Here is an 18,608-nt window from a genome sequence, read left to right as displayed (position 1 = left end):
TCAATGAATGCGTAAATCGCGTGGAGGGGGGGGGGGGGAATGGGAGGATTACCACTTTAAGCTCTTTCTACATCGTGGGCTTTAATAAGGTCAAAAGAAAAGAACGAAGCTTCCCAAAGAAAAGAAATGGTTGATTTTGGCACTGATCTTTTTTTACACTCGGACCGTGGGACTCTAAAAGTGAGAGAGCAAAGCCAGCATCAACAAAACACGAGGATTAAAAGAGGACACAAATGAAATCACCAACTGGCCATAAAATGAACATCTGTGGGCTTTCAGGAAACAGATTCCCCCCCCCCCCCGGTCGAGAGAGGAAAGCTCATTATTCCTGAACAAATCAAGGAAGGCCCATAATAACTCACCCCACCGGCCCTGAGGACGCATTGTTCATGTTTCACTCCACTGACAGAACAATAACGGTTCTAAAAGGCTTTGTGGTTCTACGATCAACCATCACCTACCGAAGATCCATTTATTCGTTTGAGACCCCTTTGTAGGTTCTTTGAAGAACTCCTTTAGGAAATGGTCCTTTAAAGAATCGGATTCAGGTGAGCTGGGAAAAGAGAGGGCAGAGGTCAAGTGATGGAGTGACGGCTGAGCTCCAGCATCGTCTGGAGACAAAGACGAGCGGAGTTAAAGTCTGAAGCAGTGAGTCAGAGCCACAATAGAAACATCAATACTGAGGGGGGGGGAGGAGCTGAGAGGCAACCCAGAGAATCCAATCCTAATGAATGAACGGTCATGATATACGCATCCGATAGTACTTTGGAGGACACCGTATCACTCCAATTATACCAGAGGCAGATACATTATTCAGAGCGGACCAAAGGTCTGTGTGTCACTTTCAGTCGGATCCAGTGTCCAATGAGGCCGCTCGGCTTACAGCACGCATCCGTAGACACAAAGACAAATAACAAGTCGATGTCTGATTATTCTGTTGACAATTTCTTTTTTTTCCACTGTTATTTGACTATCCGGAGAAGATCCACCAGGATAAAAACACTGTCAGCTTCTATTAAATACAACATATTTTAGGTCCGGTGTTGGCTCCCATGTTGAATTCCTGGCCAAGGACTCCAGACAACTTTCTTTAGAGGACAGACTGAAATATCATCCCTTGGATTAAGATAAAATGGACGCAACTATTCTCACTTTATGTTGTCTCCGCTGTGAGAGAGAAGTGCACACAGATGTCCAATGTTCCAGTGAACCGGTCAGAGAGCTGGGTCGCTCGATACTTCCACTTCAATATCGTATTAGAGAGCCAAAAGGTCCTGGTGGTTCCCAAGAAAAAGTCTGGAAATATAATAAAAATATCATCATCTCACAGTCCTGATATAGATACAGTGCTAGAAAAACTGTTTAAGACCTGAGCCAGGAAAATCCAGCACACAATCATTATTGTTGGTTTGTGGATATTAAAAGGGAACGACATACTCTCATATCTTTAAATATTCAGCCAAAAAGGACATTCAAGCTTTTGGAAAGCATTGAAGTACATCATTATGCGCCTCGAGGAGTTGCCCATTTTGAGCATTAAACCTTTACTTTCATAGAAACTACACGTTTTGACTCTTCTGTCGCGGTGCTACTATCAATACCTCAGATATCTATATCTATATATATTTAAAATAACAAGCGTTTCAGGGGGCGATTCAGATTTGGTCCTGATGCTGCGGCGGGGGTCATGTGAAGGTCACATTAAGGGCATATGAAGCTCACCTGAAGGTCATGTGAAGGTCACATGAAGGGCATGTGAAGCTCACCTGAAAGCCACCTGAAGGTCACGTGAAGGTCACGTGTGCACAACTACACTACTTGGTAAGGTTGAATAAAACGTCACGGCTTGGTTTTAAATAAGAACTCAAGTTAGAAACAAGTCATCGGAGGCTTTTGGTCTCACATGGACACACACTCCCCCCCCCACTGGTAACCCCGGGTTCAACGTCACATTGCTGTGAATTGTGGGTAATTCCCTGAGGCAAAGTCTACGAAAAGAGTTCACAAAGGGCTCAACGTGTGTGGAGCTCGTGGCGGCGGTGAGTCATCGAGCGAGAGCAGGGTCCCCAAACTTTCTCCTGTGAGGGCCTCAGAACGTTCCCCTTCTCTGATGGGGGCGGGGTCAGTGTGGAACAGAAACAGTGATGATAGCAGGGTGCCTGAATGTAAACATTTAGTGTTTTCCAGAAAGCCACAAATAACCAAATATTAATAACCCTAAATACAGCTAACGTTCACGAGCGCGGGCGTTAGCTGGGTAGCATAAAAATGCCGTCTCATCTTTTGACCTAATATTAAATCCCATCACTCATATATGTAAGCAAAGATACCACAGCTATCAGACGCACTACAGAGAGATCCACAGCCTCACGGTCTGGTTAGCTTCAGGGAACAAGAGTTCAGGTTTAGGCAGGAACAATACTGGGTTAGGTTTAGATGAGACAACTACTGGTTAGAGGGCAAGACTATTATTGGTGGGAAAAAATGTGGAAAGGGTCTGTTTCATATAGCAGAATTCACACTTGTCCACCCCATCATGCACCACCACATTCACCCCCCCCCCCCCCCCCTCTCTCTGGGGTCTCGAAGGGCTTGCTTCACCTCAGTCAAGCTCCAGCGCTCCAGCCGGCAGCAGCTTCGAGCTAACAAGTCTTTGTGAGGAGAGAGAGAGAGAGAGAGAGAGAGAGAGAGGGGTGGGTGGGGAGGTGGGGTAGAGAGAATCAGACAGTGGGAGCAGAGGATGAGGTTGCAGAGGGAGAGCGCATAAGATAGTGCCAGAGGCTGCTGGAGAGAGAGAGAGAGAGAGAGAGAGAGAGAGAGAGGCATCATGGCAGCGCTCCCCGCATCATCACGACGCATGGGGATGTTCCGCTGCCGCTGGTGAACAACACTGTGATGCGGAGGAGAGAGAGAGAGAGAGGAGCACTTCCTGGACACCGAGAGGCACGGCGAGGAAACAGGTCAGTGTCGGTGCGGCAGAGCCGGGCGCCGCGTAGACAACGCCAGCTTTTGCCTGTCAGTCCCCTGCTGGTGTTTTGAGGGGGGGGGGGGGGGCACATGCATGAGAGGGAGTGGGAGGTTGCCGCGCGTGCACGCGGACACGTGAGCAGGCTTTGGGTGCACTTTGGGCACGCGTGTGTGTCTATGTGTGTGTGTGTGTGTGTGCGTCTATGTGTGTGTGTGTGTGTGTCTGTGTGTGTCTATGTGTGTGTCTATGTGTGTGTCTATGTGTGTCTATGTGTGTGTGTGTGAGTGTGTGTGTGTGTGCATGTGTGTGTGTGTGTGAGTGTGTGTGTGTGTGCGTGTGTGTATAATCAGGCATGGGCAGCACAAGAAACTCCTGGATCCAAGAAGGGGAAAAAAGAAGCCCCCCCCCCCCTCCTCAGTGGCTCCACGGTGATGTGTTCAGGTTGTTTCCTGGAGCCCGTATAGATGGAGAGGAAGATGAAAGGGAACTAATACTTTTTTTTAAAAAGGAAGGCGATAGAAGATACCTGCGCCGAGGCCGTGAGGGCGTCCTGTGTTGAGAGGAAGGAGACAAAGCGGCTCGACCCGGCGTCCGGCTCGGCTGCGTATGATGTAATCCTACCGGTCCAAGCAGTCAGCTCCAGGAAAAATATTGAAAAAAATGTATTTTAAAATGACAGTGTGCACATATTAGAAGCGTCGCTTAGCAACCAACACAAAATATCAGAAAAGCTCAATGTGACGTCATTTTCTACTTTGTTTTTAGCATCTTAAAGTTAAGCAAAGTCCCCACACAGCGCGGGGCGACTCAACTCACAAATGTTCCAAAAAACACAAAAATCTAATATTGGTTGGTAATGTCTCCTTTCAGCTGCAGCACATAGGCTGAAGATAAAGGACTACTTAGGAACACTAATAACCATAACGCACCGCACTGCATGCTGGGATTTTTGAGAAAAACATATTTGTCTAAATCCTTTGTGCCCCACACGTTTCGGCTTTTAAGTGCTCCTCTGTGGCAACACGGTCAGAAGGTCTGATATCTTTATTAAAATGGGCATAATGAATGAGGAGTACATTCACAGCTCACACATGGAGAGAGTTTGACTCAATTAACTTTAAGGAGGCTATACTTGTTCTAAAAAACTGTTTTTTTAGGTCACTTTGGGGCAGAAGAAGCAGCTGATATGTACACATCCATTGAGTCATTTTTCCTCACCTGACTCCCATGAGCTTCCCCCTCTGTGCAGGTGCGACCAGTGAGAGGAGCCGCACGATGAGCGGCATCCTGAAGAGGAAGCTGGAGGAGGCCCCGCCCCCTTACCGGACCCTGCGGGGCTCCGATGACGACGTCTCCGGCAGCGACAGCGGCAACAGCAGCGACAGCCTCAACCACCCCGTCCCCCCGGGGCCGCTGGACGGTGAGCCCCCCCCCACACACACACACACTGTGTGACAGCTCCAGCTAGTGGGCTCTGGTACAATGGAGACACGTGAGGGCTCTTAAAAAAGAAAGTGCATGTTTATTGATCAAATAGACAGAAAATGTGCAACCATGGCTTTGAAAAATAAAATAGGGATCATTTAGAGGTATTTATTATTCACATAAGTGTATTTTTTGTTGTTGGTGGAGGGGCTCTTCCACATTTTTTGAGTCCTAAATAAAGAGCCGGCTGACCTGTTCCCACCTCTCCGCTCCAGCGTCCCTCCAGCCGCCGGCCAAGCGTCTGCGCGGCCGCAGCGTTCACTTCGAGAGCGTGACGGTGTACTACTTCAACCGGCGGCAGGGCTTCACCAGCGTGCCCACGCAGGGCGGCAGCACCCTGGGCATGTCGCCGCGCCACAGCGGGGTGAGGCGCTTCACCCTCTGGGAGTTCGCCGTGGAGCAGAAACGCAGCCACCGGATGATGTTGAGGGATCACCTGAAAGAGGAGAAGCTCAACGCCATCAAACGCAAAGTCAGTGGGAGGATGGAGACTCGTGTTGTGAATGTTGTGTTCCTCCCATCACACCTCAGGTGTCAAACACACGGCCCGTCACATCGTGTTCTGTGGCCCCCCGACGGCTTGAAAGACACACGATCCCCTTTTCTTAAAGAAACTGGAGAAAAATATCCTGCGCTTTTATTTTGAAGGTTTCAAAATAAATGGATTTATGTGATAATATTAGAGAAATCTTCTCATGTTACAATATTTCTACACTCGATTAAACAACAATCAAATGCAAAGGGAGTTATTTACCACTATGTTTGAGTAGTTTCTAAAAGGTACACTGGCCCTTTAAGAGGCAGCCGGGATGCTGATGTGGCCCAGGGTGAACATGAGTTTGACCCCCCTGGTCGACATGTAGGCGTCCATATTTGGTCCGATCTCACTGTCCCCGTCCTGCAGCTGACTCAGAACGGCACGGTGCCCTCGGCGGAGGCGGACACGCTGGCGCTGGACGACATATCCGAAGACGACCTGGACGTGGACAACACCGAGGTGGACGACTACTTCTTCCTGCAGCCTCTGACCACCAGGAGGCGACGGGCCCTCCTGCGCGCCTCGGGGGTCCGACGCCTCGACGTGGAGGAGAAGCACGAGCTGCGCGCCCTGCGCGCGTCCCGGGAGGAGTGCGGCTGCCGCTGCCGGGGGGCGTGCGACCCGGCGACCTGCGCCTGCAGCCTGGCCGGCATTAAGTGCCAGGTAAATGGAACCGTGGTGAGGCCTCTATCATACTAACCCGTTAGTCACGTACACAGCTCTCTCTACACAGATGTCTATTCACATATACTAAATATATGTGTCCTTATTTATTAGTCGTTTAATTAGTTGTTTACAACATGTGTTTAATTTATTTTGTATTTTATTTTGTATTAATTTACACAAAAGGTCTCAATTAATCTATAATTTAGTCTATTTATTAGTCGTTTAATTAGTTCTTTTTGGGTAGCATTATAATTTGTAATTAATTTTTCAATTTCTTTTATATTTATTTACACAAACGATCTTTTTAAAATTAAATTAATCTAGAATTTAGTCTATTTATTTGTCGTTTAACTAGTTGTTTACATGTGTTTAATTTATTTTGTATTATATTTTGTATTTCTTTACACAAACGGTCTCTTCAAAAATCTATTAATCTATAATTTTGTCTATTTATTAGTCATTTAATAAGTTCTTTTGGGGAAGCATTATATTGTTTAATTAATTTTGTATTTCTTTTGTAGTTCTCTCCACAAACAGTCTCTTTACAATTTAATTAATCTATAAATTAGTCGTTTAATTAATTGTTTACAACATGTGTTTAATTTATTTTGTATTTTATTTTGTATTTATTTACACAAACGGTCTCTTCAAAATTCAATGAAACTATAATTAAGTCTATTTATTAGTCGTTTAATTAGTTGTTTACAACATTATAATGATCAAATGAAAGTTTAATTTTTATTTTGTATTTCTTCACTGTCTCTTCAAAATTCAATTAATCTCTGAAGCTTTTAAGAAGACATTAATTAGAGTCTACCATGTCCCCAAGGCTCTGGAGCTCCAGGCTCCTTCTGGAATCTGACAGCTTCTCTTATGAATATTTTTTAAACATAAAAAAAGGCCTCCTTGTTTTCACTGAACGTACTCTCAAGGTTTTGGAGGACTTGCATAACCAAAGAGTGAAAAGTCTTGAAAGCAAAGAAACATCATAATTGAACAGGAAGCATGGAAATCAATTAAATGTGAGTTCAGGTGTGTCGTTACACACCTTCTGTGCCCCTGCCGCTGTGGACTGGAGACCCCGTTTCTCTGTCCCCAGGTGGACCGCATGTCCTTCCCCTGCGGCTGCACCAGAGACGGCTGCAGCAACGACACGGGCCGCCTGGAGTTCAACCCGGTCCGCGTGCGCACACACTTCCTGCACACCATCATGAAGCTGGAGCTGGAGAAGAGCCGCGAGGAGCAGCGGCGGCGGCAGCAGCCGGAGCAGCAGCTTGTAACCAACGGCAACGGTTACCATGGCGACCACTCCTCGGTCCGGCAGCAGCAGCAGCAGCAGCAGCCGAACCTGCAGTTCCCATTGATGAGTGGCCCGCCGCACATTCCCATCATGCACCTCCAGAACACCGGCAACGCGGATTCACATCGAGACGAAGAGGAGGAGGATGATGATGATGAGGCGTACGAGGAAGATGAGGACGGCAGCAGCGTCTGCAGCGGGCTGTCGGACTGCAGCACGCACAGCTTGGACACGATTGACTCCGATGAGGAAGAGGAGGAAGAGGACGAGGAGGATGAGGAGGACGAGGAGGGCGACGAAGATGAAGACGAGGAGGAGGATTGGGACTGCTCGTTGCACGAGGCGGGTCCTCCGCCCTACTCTGTGCCCCTCCCCTCCGTGCTGAGTTACTCCAACATGAGCCTGGGTGACCCCTTCCACAACGCCCCCCCCATGCTGCGCTACCCGATGGACAGCGCCGCCAATGACACGCCCACTTTCCTCAGTGGGCGTGGCCCCGCCCCGCCCACACTGCCCACAGTCGAGGCCGCGTTAGAGGCCGACATGAGCCCCAAACTCCACTGCCAGCAGAGCGCTCCTCGCCGCGTTGCCGGGCCCATCGAGTCCCGGGCGCCTCCAACGTGCCGAGAGAGCGTCTCGACGGACCTCCAGAACAATCCGGACCGCCGTGACTCACAGACCGAGGCTCCGACGGGGAGCGACGCCATGTCCGGCGGCACCTGAAACGCTCGGTGGAAACCGTCATCAAGAAGAGACTTATTTGATGAATTCTTGAAAATCAATGCGTCTCCTTTATGAGGTCGTTGGTTGGAGAACATATAAAACGTTCGTAGACGAAGCTCAGTCGGGTTCTGCGTGGCGCTCGTGGCGCTCGTGACGCGACGCCCTCCTCCGACGTCTCTGATCATCACGGCATGTTTCCCGGTTGCGGCCGGCATCGATGACGAATGTAGATTTCGAGGTGCTCGTCTTCTCTGCTCTGGTGTCTCATCGTTGCTGCTAATGCTTCCTAAATGTCTGTATCGCATGTGTTCGGTTATCTACGATGTCTTCAACACAAACTGAAATGATAAATGAAGTCCCCGGCAAAACAATATGATTTACATTCATTTATATTACTAGCATCACATTAATATGTTTGAAATCCTACTCAAATATATATTTTTGTTTTCTGTTTTGCAGCGGCTATCGGAGTTTTACTAAAGTCCCTTAAAGCAGCTTTGACTATTTTCATATTATTATCTCGTCACATGACGACTATCTCTAGACTCCGGAGCGCTTAGCGTCTTTCAGGTCACCGTTTTGTGTTTTTTGGTTGACTCTCTCGGCTCTCACAGCTTAGCCGTGACCCGCTGTACATTACCGGGCTCTCCCCGTTAGCCGACGCTGACGTTAGCGAGCTAGCTCGGTGCACAACGAGACAGATATTCAGAACGTTAGCAAAAAAGGAGGAGCCGTTGATCAAGTGTTCATATAAGATGCGATCCCTCGACGACGTTGCTTTGTGTCCGCTAGTCGATAGCTCATTGATAGCTCGTAGCTCGGTGATAGCTCATTGATAGCTCGTAGATAGCTCGTCAATAGAGAGTAGCTCGTAGCTCGTCGATAGCGCAGCCGTAGATTCTCACGGTTCACATTTGTGAAGATTACGTTGCCAAACAAAAACATGCGAGCGACATAAACTCTCTCCGTGTTGTTTAAATTTCCAAGAACAGAAATGTATCCAGCCAACCAAACTGTAACCTGAACAAAATGCTGCCACCATCTGGATGAAACATTATGTTCCGCCAAATCATGACATGTAATCCGCCTATAACGACCGTATTCCTCTGTGCATGTTATTATCATCTTACAGTGGCGTGAACGCGTGTTCAGATAGTTTCAGATAGTTTACGGCTCAACGTGTCTCAATACTGCCAAGACTGGGTCCAAAGATATGTCGTGTTCTTTTTAAAGCAACTGTACATTCCCACCAGTGAGAATACAAATAAACTTTGTAACATCCCATCTCCCCCCAGGTGGTGACTTCGTTGTGTTGGTCTGTTCCACTCACCCTCACGCCTGTGTTCTCGTTCTCCACCAGCAGAGGGCGTCTGTTGCCCATCAACAGACTTCGTCTCGCTCTTTTTTTGCCACCGTTGTCCTGCCGTGAAGGGGTTACAGTTACACTATGTATTTATTTATGACGTCATGCGTGTGTTGATTGCACGTCTCCTGCCTCAGGACAAGCAGTGACATCATGTTTGGCTCTCGCGCACAAACGCCATGCAGAGTGCGTTCTGACGTCACGCCCGTGTCCCGCCAGTGCTCCCAGTCTGTTGCCTGTGGCCTCTAGAGGGCGCTGCTGAGTCACCTCTCGTTTACATGGACGTGTTGACGAGCTGGTGCTGAACTAAATGACGTCACCAGGCCATCTCCCTTTCCTGAGATAATCAAACCGGTGAGGTGTGTGTCCAGTGGCGTTTGGCCAGGGGTCTTTACTTCATAGCTGGCAAGGCATTGTGGGTAAGCGAGCTCAGAGAAAGACGCTGCTGATCAATCACAGGGAAGGAGATGTAATGTGTTGTTGCCAGGCAACAGGAGGAGAGAAGCAAGGGCTCCTCCTCCTCCTCCTCCTCCTCAAAAAAGAAAAACAGGCGTTTTACAAAAAATATGTCCTTTATTCTTTTGGCTTTGACATGATTGGCCGTGTGGACAGTCGTCACTTCCTTGACTAAAACACTACAAGCGCAATGAGAGATGCTACCGATGCTTCGCGGTTCAGGTGTGGGGGGGGGGGGGGCCGGACACGTGTTACAGTGCACAAAGAAAACAAATAGTTTTTTTTGAAAAAGAAAAGTAAATCAAATCCGAAGACCGGAAAAATGCACTCATATGTACAATATAAACGTTATTTATAATCAGTGGAACATAAGCAACCACAAACACGCAGAGATAGGACGCCGACATTGACACACACACACACACACACGTAGGACAACACGAGGTGTTACACATCTGTGGGGATAGAAAGTGCTCTGACATCAAATGTAAGTGTGATGCATACCGAGGGCCCAGAGACACAAACCACGACATTAACCACCTGTCCTCCTCAGGTGGGACGACAGGCGCTTGAGATCAGCGTGATGAACAGGATGGGGGCGTTGTCGCCTGAGGGCAGTTAGAGATTGTTTTTTTTGGGGGGGGGGGGCCGCGATAGTTTAAAAATAAATTATTTTTAAATCTTGCGCCGCTTTTCAGGCACAACAAAAAAAGCTGAAATAACTTAAATCAAGAATGTAAATAAAATAAAAAATTACTTAATATGATTTTTTTAAACCAAGTGATGCATAAAAAGGGATAAAAATCCGATGCAACACGTGAATTTACAGTTAATTCGTTAATTCCTCCTTGAGGAGCTGCGTGTTACACCGGTTGACTTCCTGCTTCTTAGCTGCATGTTTTGTTTGTGCGCCCCCTGGTGATCCGGAGAAGGTTGCGCCGCACCGTGTGTGCGCTCGAGGCTCCGGAGGCGCGAGGCCGCTTCCCGTCTTTTGGGATAAGTTAAGCTAACGGGACTCGAGCGTCACATTTTAAAAAAAGATCTAAGAATATTCCCCGAGATGTCAAAGGGTTCCTTTAGACGTCTCGCTCCTTGCGTACATTCAGCTTCCTGTCATCGTGACCGTTGAAATGGGAAGTCGAGTCGGCCGTCACTGACCGCGTTCGCCCGCCGGTCGAAGCTCTCGGCGTCGACGATTTTACAACAGTGAAAGCAAAAAAACGAAAAGTATAAAACATTCTTTCTCGTTAAAAAGAAGAGCTAACCCCCCCCCCCAAATGCAGAGTACTTGTTTAGTGATACGGCGATTGTTAAATTCAAGACACTGGATTCATAGTAGCAGCAGCTCTAGCTACAGACAACAGGACACTCAAGTGTGTCGAGAGGAAACGCACACGAGAGGCGCTCAAGAAGACCCGTGTGTCATGTGACATCAGCTCCCGTGTGTCATGTGACATCAGCTCCCACCTGGCTCCTCACGTCACAACAAGCGGACGTCTCGCCCTCCCTTTAGAAGCTGTAAACAATGTGTTCCCTTTGTCTCCGATGCATGTTGTTGTTGTTCCTTTATTAGTCTTGAGTCTATTTCTTTTGGTCTTTCCCTTTGTTCTCCTTCTCGTACCGGTCCTTGTCCGATTTCGTCACGCTGTTGTAGGACGGCGGCGACGCCCTCCACGGCGTCGCCGCCGACGTTTTGTCCGAGGCGGAGTTCTCCGAGAGCTTGCCCGCGCCGTCCTCCTTCAGCCGCTCCCTGTAGAGGGCGGCGGCCTTCTTCACGGCCACACGCATCACGTGGCGGCGGAAGAACCTCTGGATGACCGCGGCCGCCGTCTCCTCCTGCTTGCGGCGCAGCGTGGTGGTGATGGGCTCGTAGGACACCTTGGAGGGGTTGGAGGCCATGAAGCGCTCCTCCATCTGGCCGCGCAGCACGTCCATCTCGCCGCTCTCGCCCAGCACCCGCTTGGTGAAGGCGAACAGGATGTCCAGGCAGTGGATGCGCTCGCCGCTCACCATCGGCAGGTCCATGGAGATGAGCTGCAGCAGGTTGGGCTTGGAGATGCGCAGCGGCGGGTCCAGGGCGTCGGCGAAGGCCGACAGCTCGCCGTACTCCATGAACTGCGTGGCGTCGGCGTCGAAGCGCTCCCACACCTCGTAGAACATCTCGAAGTCGTCCTCGCTCAGCGGCTCGCCGCTCTCCTCCGTGGCCACGCTGAAGTTCTCCAGGATGACGGCGATGTACATGTTGACCACGATGAGGAAGCAGATGATGATGTAGCTGACGAAGAAGAAGATGGCCACCGACGGGTTGCCGCAGTCGCCCCGGTAGCCGTTGCCCGGGTGCTCCATCCGGCTGTCGCAGTCGGGCTCCCTCTTGTTGAGGATGGGCGCCAGCAGCGCGTCCCAGCCGCCCGACGTGGTGATCTGGAACAGGCAGATCATGCTGTTCCCGAACGTCTCGAAGTTGAACATGTCGTCGATGCCCGCCTCGCGCTTGACGTAGGCGAAGTTGGACATGCCGAAGATGGCGTAGATGAACATGACGAGGAAGAGGAGGAGGCCGATGTTGAACAGGGCGGGCAGCGACATCATCAAGGCGAAGAGGAGCGTCCGGATGCCCTTGGCCCCTTTGATGAGGCGGAGGATCCGGCCGATCCGGGCCAGGCGGATCACCCGGAACAGCGTCGGGGACACAAAGTACTTCTCGATCACTTTGGATAAAAACATGCCTGCGAGAACAAGAACATGTCAAACCTCAAATCCAGACCGCCAGTTTACCCATAAGCCACCGGGAGGCCGCCTTACCGACGATGGACAGGATCACCACCACGAAGTCGAATATATTCCAACCGATGGTGAAGTAGTAGTGGCGCAGAGAGACCATCTTGAGCACGCACTCCACGGTGAAGAGCACGATGAAGACGAGGTTGATCCAGTACAGGATCCGGTCCATGTCCGGCGTCTGGTCGTCCGTCTCCACCATCATGGTCACCATGTTGAGGCAGATGAGGACCATGATCACGATGTCGAAGGCCTGCTTGGTGATGCAGTCGAACACGCAGCCTTGGAACGCGTTCTGAGGGAACGAGGACACAGGAGTCACGCGGAGTCCTCGAGGAAGAAAGACGCGTTCATGACAAAAGCAGCGCGAATCTTTGCGAGGGGGCGGGGCTTATCTCTGTAAAAAACTTACGAAGACTTTGCTTACGTCGACTTTGCTTACGTCGACTTTGCTTACGTAGACTTTGCTTACGTAGACTTTGCTTACGTCGACTTTGCTTACGTCGACTTTGCTTACGAAGACTTTGCTTACGTAGACTTTGCTTACGAAGACTTTGCTTACGAAGACTTTGCTTACGAAGACTTTGCTTACGTAGACTTTGCTTACGTAGACTTTGCTTACGAAGACTTTGCTTACGTAGACTTTGCTTACGAAGACTTTGCTTACGAAGACTTTGCTTACGAAGACTTTGCTTACGTACTTTGCTTACGTAGACTTTGCTTACGAAGACTTTGCTTACGAAGACTTTGCTTACGTAGACTTTGCTTACGTAGACTTTGCTTACGTCGACTTTGCTTACGAAGACTTTGCTTACGAAGACTTTGCTTACGTAGACTTTGCTTCCGAAGACTTTGCTTACGAAGACTTTGCTAACGGGATCTACTCACGCAAACGATTTTCACCGCTTTAGGCGTGAACGCAGCTAAAGAGTCTGACCTCGCGGAGTCTTACCGTCGGCCGAGGTATTGGTTTTTGTGGTTTCTTGGAGCCCAGCTTCTTCATGGCGTTGTAGTACTTCTTCTGCTCCGCGGTCATGAAGATGTCCTGACCTCCAAAGTAAAGGGAGCGCAACACAACTTGGTTACAACCACAAAGAGGAATGTGTTCAGCTGGGATCATCTCCACTAGATTCATTGCAACGTTCAGTATAATCAGTCTGAACAGTTTACTTTGACTAAAAGAGTTACATCTACGACAACAAGCCAACACTTCCCGATTCCTCTGCTGCAAAATGAACGTTTTTAATGACAAAATAAACAAGAGTTGATCTTTTATTGTGAAACATTTTAATGGGAATGAAAAGTGTTTGTTAGAGATGCTTTTATATCGTCACCCCCTTAGGCTACAGAGGAAAACACGATCGTCGTGGAGCGACATGTGAGAAGCACTCAGACCTGGAGTCCTCTAAAAGAGGACGAGGTCATTTGACACTTCACTAAATAAAAATAGATATCCGACTAAATGAACACTAGTTGCAGCCCTAATGACTACACAGAGGCACATGTCGGATCTCATTGACGGAGCAGGCTGAGCGAGGACACAAAGCGGAGGCTTTCCTCAGGAGTGGCTCTTTGGGGATTGCTTTTTATTTTTTTACTGACAAAAATCCTCTTTGTTGTGATTGTTTAAAGGTTTATTTTGTTGGTGAGATTCATTGAACATGTCTGGTGCCTGAAGCCAGAGAACACTTTGTTGGTTACTGCTGTGTTAATTGGATATTGATGATTCGTCAGTGGGGGCTGTTGCTCTTGAAAAGGTGAGATCTCAGTGGGGGGGGGGGGGGGGGCTCCTGCCTCAAGAGGCCCCTCCTGTGTTCTTCCTCTGGGTAAGTGGATTGACGGGCTGGCCAATCAGCTGATGCATTTCAGCATGAAGGAAACACAACGGTCACGATTACAAAATTTGTGTTTGAAATCAAGAGAAGACTCTCACAAACGGAGGAATGTTAAATAATAAAATAGATAAATATGTATCATTCATCTCTCATTACCCTACTGTGGGTCTACTGTGGGTCTACTGTAGGTCTGCTGTGGGTCTACTGTGGGTCTACTGTAGGTCTGCTGTGGGTCTGCTGTGGGTCTACTGTGGGTCTACTGTGGGTCTACTGTAGGTCTGCTGTGGGTCTACTGTAGGTCTGCTGTGGGTCTACTGTGGGTCTACTGTAGGTCTGCTGTGGGTCTACTGTAGGTCTGCTGTGGGTCTACTGTGGGTCTACTGTAGGTCTGCTGTGGGTCTACTGTGGGTCTACTGTGGGTCTACTGTGGGTCTAATGTGGGTCTACTGTGGGTCTACTGTAGGTCTACTGTGGGTCTACTGTGGGTCTACTGTGGGTCTACTGTGGGTCTACTGTGGGTCTACTGTAGGCGGGGCCGGGTACCAACATGTGGGGGTCTGGGTTTTCGCTCCATGCTACTTATCTTCTTCTTCTGCTGGTTGAAGTTGTCGATGATGACGCCGATGAACAGGTTGAGGGTGAAGAAGGAGCCGAAGATGATGAAGATGACAAAGTACAGGTACATGTACAAGTTCACTTCGTATTTGGGCTGGTCCTCCACCTGGATCAGGTGAGATCACACGTTAGCTGCCACGACTCGAGTGCGTTACCAAATCCCTCATCTCCGCGTCGACTCACGTCTCTTGAGTCCACGGCCGCGTACATGATGTCCATCCAGCCCTTAAACGTGGCCTGAGGGCAGAAGAGAGGAGTCAGTCTGGAGGGAGGAGGAGGACCACCTCGGACCCCCTTCTTCCTCGGGTCCTCCCAGCAGTCAAGCTCTGCTGCTCGGCGCCGAGGGGTTTACCTCATTATAACATTATTATAAACTTTCATTTGTTTATTATGAGCTCATTTCTTTCCGCTGTATTTTCTAAGACTGGGGCGGTTGCACTCGACTCAATCACGATCATCAATTACATTTATAGCCCAAAATCACAAATTTGCCTCAGAGGGCTTTACAATCTGTACACGGACGGCATCCCTGACCTTTGACCTCACATCGGATCAGGAACAACTCCCAAGAAACAGAATAAACCCGTTCACAGGGAAAAAAGGGAAGAACCCTTCAGGAGAGCAACGGAGGAGGATCCCTCTCCAGGATGGACAGAACAATAGACGTCATGTGACCAGAAGGAATCATTACGGAGTAACAACACATGTCCAGTGGTAAATTGATAAATATATTGAGATTGCATGATATGTTAAAGTCATTCTTGGGGCATTTATAATGTGTTTGGATGCCAGAAGTGTCACTTGTATAACAGGATGTACAGCGGTGCCATGTTGGACCCTTTGGGGACACGGGTCTGTCATCGGCATCGTGAAACTCAGAGCCGGAGAGTTCCACCCTCAACACCGACTCACCACTTGCAGCAGAGCCAGGTACCCGGCCCCGACGTTGTCGAAGTTGATCTTGACGTTCTTCCAGCGGCCGCCGTCGTTGGCCAGGTTCAGGCAGTCCGTCTTGTTGTTGACGACGTCGATGGGGAAGATCTTGTCCGTGGTGGTGTTGACGCAGTAATAGTACTTCCCCGCGAACAGGTTGACGCCCATGATGCTGAAGATGAGCCAGAAGATGAGGCAGACCAGCAGCACGTTCATGATGGAGGGGATGGCGCCCAGCAGAGCGTTCACCACCACCTGGAGAGGCCCGAGCACACGGAGGAACTCAGAGGTTTGATTTGAAGAGGCCGTCACAATCATCTAATCACTTCACGGCTCTTACAGAAGACGTGTGGACACCTGATTGGATAAGCTTGGGTTTTCAGAACAAAAGCACAAGACTGGTTTAAAAATAGCACTCCGATATCATTAAAAAGCGGCGTTTAATATGCGTCGTCTGCACACGTAGAAGCTACGACGAGATCATTGAACAAGGGGACGGAGAGGAAGAAGGTGGAGGTGAAACGGTGAACATTTGAGAGGTAAAACAGAGAAAAACCTGAGAGAGGCGGAAGATGAAGTCACAACATTTTGTTTGACTGTAAATGAAAACAGACACACGACAAAGAAAAGAATTACAGGTCAAAAGGCACCAACACAAGCAACGTCAGAGAACAGCCAAGTAACGTGGAGAAAGTCATGCGGACAGGAGAAGTGTTGAACTGCGAGAAAATATAACCGGAAGTATAATTGTAAGAAACATGCAGAAATACATTCAAGCTAAAACCATTTAACACACGCCAAAAGTTGTAAAAATTGAAATAATAATTATACTGTGGCATTTCCTTCAGCACCCAGAGGCGAACACAAACTGAGATCTCTACAGACGAGAGTAAATTAAAAAATAAAGGGCATCTTGACATTAACAGAATAGAAAAAGTCTTTCAAATGTTATATTTGACAGAAAATATTGGCGGGAAATAATCTCAGGCGTGCGCGTCGTCGTTATTCCAAGACGTCCTCACCCTCATGCCCTCGAACCGAGACAGGGCCCTCAGGGGCCGCAGGGCTCGCAGCGTCCTCAGAGATTTGATGGCGGTCAGCTCAGAGTAGCCCATGGCGTTGGCTACGAGGCTGACCAGAGACACCTGGGGGACGAGAACATGATGATGACGCAATGATGAGGTCAGGGGGCGTTAACGAGACGTCAGGACGGCCAGGTGTGTTTGGGAAGAGAACGGAGCGGCAAAATATTTTTCCAACCGCATTTAACCCTCCTGTTACCTTTAGGGTCAATTTGACCCCATTCAATGTTTAATGTCGGTGTTCTTTGGGGTCAATTTGACCCCAGGCTGTTTTTCACTGTGTCAAACACATAAGAAATATCAACTTTTATATATATTTAAAGGGCTATTTAGGTAGTCAACAAACAAACAAAGTACCTCACACTTAAACTTGGGAAACAATATTAATTCTAATAATTTTCTGGAGGTTTTAATTGCTGGGAGGGTAAAATATGTGAGTAAATGTGAAGGTAACAGGAGGGTTAAGACGAGAAGAACACTGACATGGGCAGACTCAATAATACGTGCATCTGTATGATGAGCATTTAAGGAACTGTTAAACTTTTTTGTAATCGCCTTATTTTTGTAAGTAAGATGAGAGGATACACTCCACACTCCTGGACTCGTTAGCCTAGCTTAGCACGAAGAAGAGAAACTGGGGAAACGGCTCGTTTGATATAAAAGATAACTCAGATATTTGGAAGTATATATCGTCGGGGCTCAAACTCAAAACATCTGATTTCTTTTGACGTAATAATGCTAAGCTAATAGCATCCTGGCTCGATCTCCATAATAAACATTTTTCACATCTTGACTGTTTTAAGTCTCCACATCCAACTCACAGCCAGAAAGCAGGCAAGCTATTTCCCTAAAATGTCAAGCTGTTCCTTCAAGTCCTCGTTGTCTTCATTTCTTTACGGACTCGATATACATACGTCTACGATGAGGAAGTCCAGCCAGCACCAGGCGTTGGTGAAGTACTTGACGAAGCCGTACGCCACCCACTTCAGCAGCATCTCCAGGATGAAGATGTAGGTGAAGACCTTGTCTGCGTACTCCAACACGGTTTTGATGGTCCTGCGCTCCTCGATGTAAACGTCCTCGAACGCCTGTTGAGGACGGAGGACACGGTAAAGGCTGAGACGCACACCCAGGGAATCCTCACACCGAACCACGTACCCACTCAACAGTGGAAGCAATGTTTTTAAAATCAAAAAATCATTCCCCCACACACACACACACGAGCCTGCCCACTCACCAGTGCTCCACTGCTCAGCAGGATCATGAATATGATGAAGGACTCAAACCAGTTGTGCTCCACGATGATGAAGCAGGTTCTCCTGAGTGTCCACCAGTTCTTAAATTGCTCATCCTCCTCATTGATCTGGCAGCACTGGAACCTGCTCACGCAGCCTGGGGGGGGGGGGGGTGAAACAGGGTTCTTACACATTTTGACCGATGGATTTCCAGGACTTTAAACCAAATTCCCATGACCAAACTGAAATCTCGGTATAAACATGAACATTTTTGAAAATGTTGCGTATCGAGAGTGTACGCCGGCTTATATTTTGAGCGTCTTTCTTTAAAAAACGTATTAATTATTTCACACTCGGCGTAAATGAACATGTGATTATAACAACATTTCCATGACTTTTCCCAAACTTTTATGATTTAAGTTTTTTCCATGACTTTTCCAGGCCTGGAAATAACCATTTTAAAATGCCATGACTTTCCCAGGTTTTCCATGACCGTAAGAACCCTGATGAATGAACATGGCGTCCATGTTGACTGATGATCAAAACCAAAAACAGCTTTCCTCCCTCACAGTCAGTTTTTATTACTTTTCTAATAAAACAAGTGAACGCTGTCGTCCGGCTGCAGGAAGAT

At 48.3% G+C, this 18,608-nt stretch overlaps 2 protein-coding genes across 5 annotated transcripts in view; one reads left to right on the top strand and one right to left on the bottom strand.

Annotated features, from left to right (window-relative positions):
- The first annotated feature begins 2,942 nt into the window (after positions 1 to 2,942).
- On the top strand, positions 2,943 to 8,962 carry LOC130204530 (cysteine/serine-rich nuclear protein 3-like). 4 transcript variants are annotated; one of them, XM_056431324.1, is made up of 5 exons: positions 2,943 to 2,960; positions 4,218 to 4,388; positions 4,669 to 4,925; positions 5,358 to 5,669; positions 6,757 to 8,962. In XM_056431324.1, the coding sequence occupies exons 2-5, from the start codon at positions 4,244 to 4,246 to the stop codon at positions 7,678 to 7,680; spliced, it is 1,638 nt and encodes a 545-aa protein (XP_056287299.1). In that variant the 5' UTR covers positions 2,943 to 2,960; positions 4,218 to 4,243; the 3' UTR covers positions 7,681 to 8,962. The 4 variants fall into 4 exon arrangements, with proteins under 4 accessions (XP_056287299.1, XP_056287300.1, XP_056287298.1 ...); XM_056431325.1 differs by lacking the exon at positions 2,943 to 2,960 and adding an exon at positions 3,575 to 3,630; XM_056431323.1 differs by lacking the exon at positions 2,943 to 2,960 and having other exon boundaries at positions 4,075 to 4,388; positions 5,358 to 5,654.
- Positions 8,963 to 9,834: 872 nt separating this feature from the next.
- LOC130204728 (sodium channel protein type 2 subunit alpha-like) overlaps positions 9,835 to 18,608 on the bottom strand; it is a 28,926-nt gene continuing 20,152 nt past the window's right edge. Inside the window, 10 exon segments of the mRNA XM_056431673.1 lie at positions 9,835 to 11,107; positions 11,110 to 12,225; positions 12,302 to 12,572; positions 13,230 to 13,334; positions 14,696 to 14,833; positions 14,911 to 14,964; positions 15,640 to 15,915; positions 16,683 to 16,805; positions 17,657 to 17,830; positions 17,980 to 18,134. Coding sequence (XP_056287648.1) covers positions 10,980 to 11,107; positions 11,110 to 12,225; positions 12,302 to 12,572; positions 13,230 to 13,334; positions 14,696 to 14,833; positions 14,911 to 14,964; positions 15,640 to 15,915; positions 16,683 to 16,805; positions 17,657 to 17,830; positions 17,980 to 18,134 — 2,540 coding nt within the window. The 3' untranslated portion in view covers positions 9,835 to 10,979.

The sequence above is a fragment of the Pseudoliparis swirei genome, chromosome 14, assembly GCF_029220125.1.
Source record: "Pseudoliparis swirei isolate HS2019 ecotype Mariana Trench chromosome 14, NWPU_hadal_v1, whole genome shotgun sequence".
NCBI lineage: Eukaryota > Metazoa > Chordata > Actinopteri > Perciformes > Liparidae > Pseudoliparis > Pseudoliparis swirei.
Note: the sequence above shows the minus strand (reverse complement) of the source record. Positions and strands in the feature narration are given on the sequence as shown.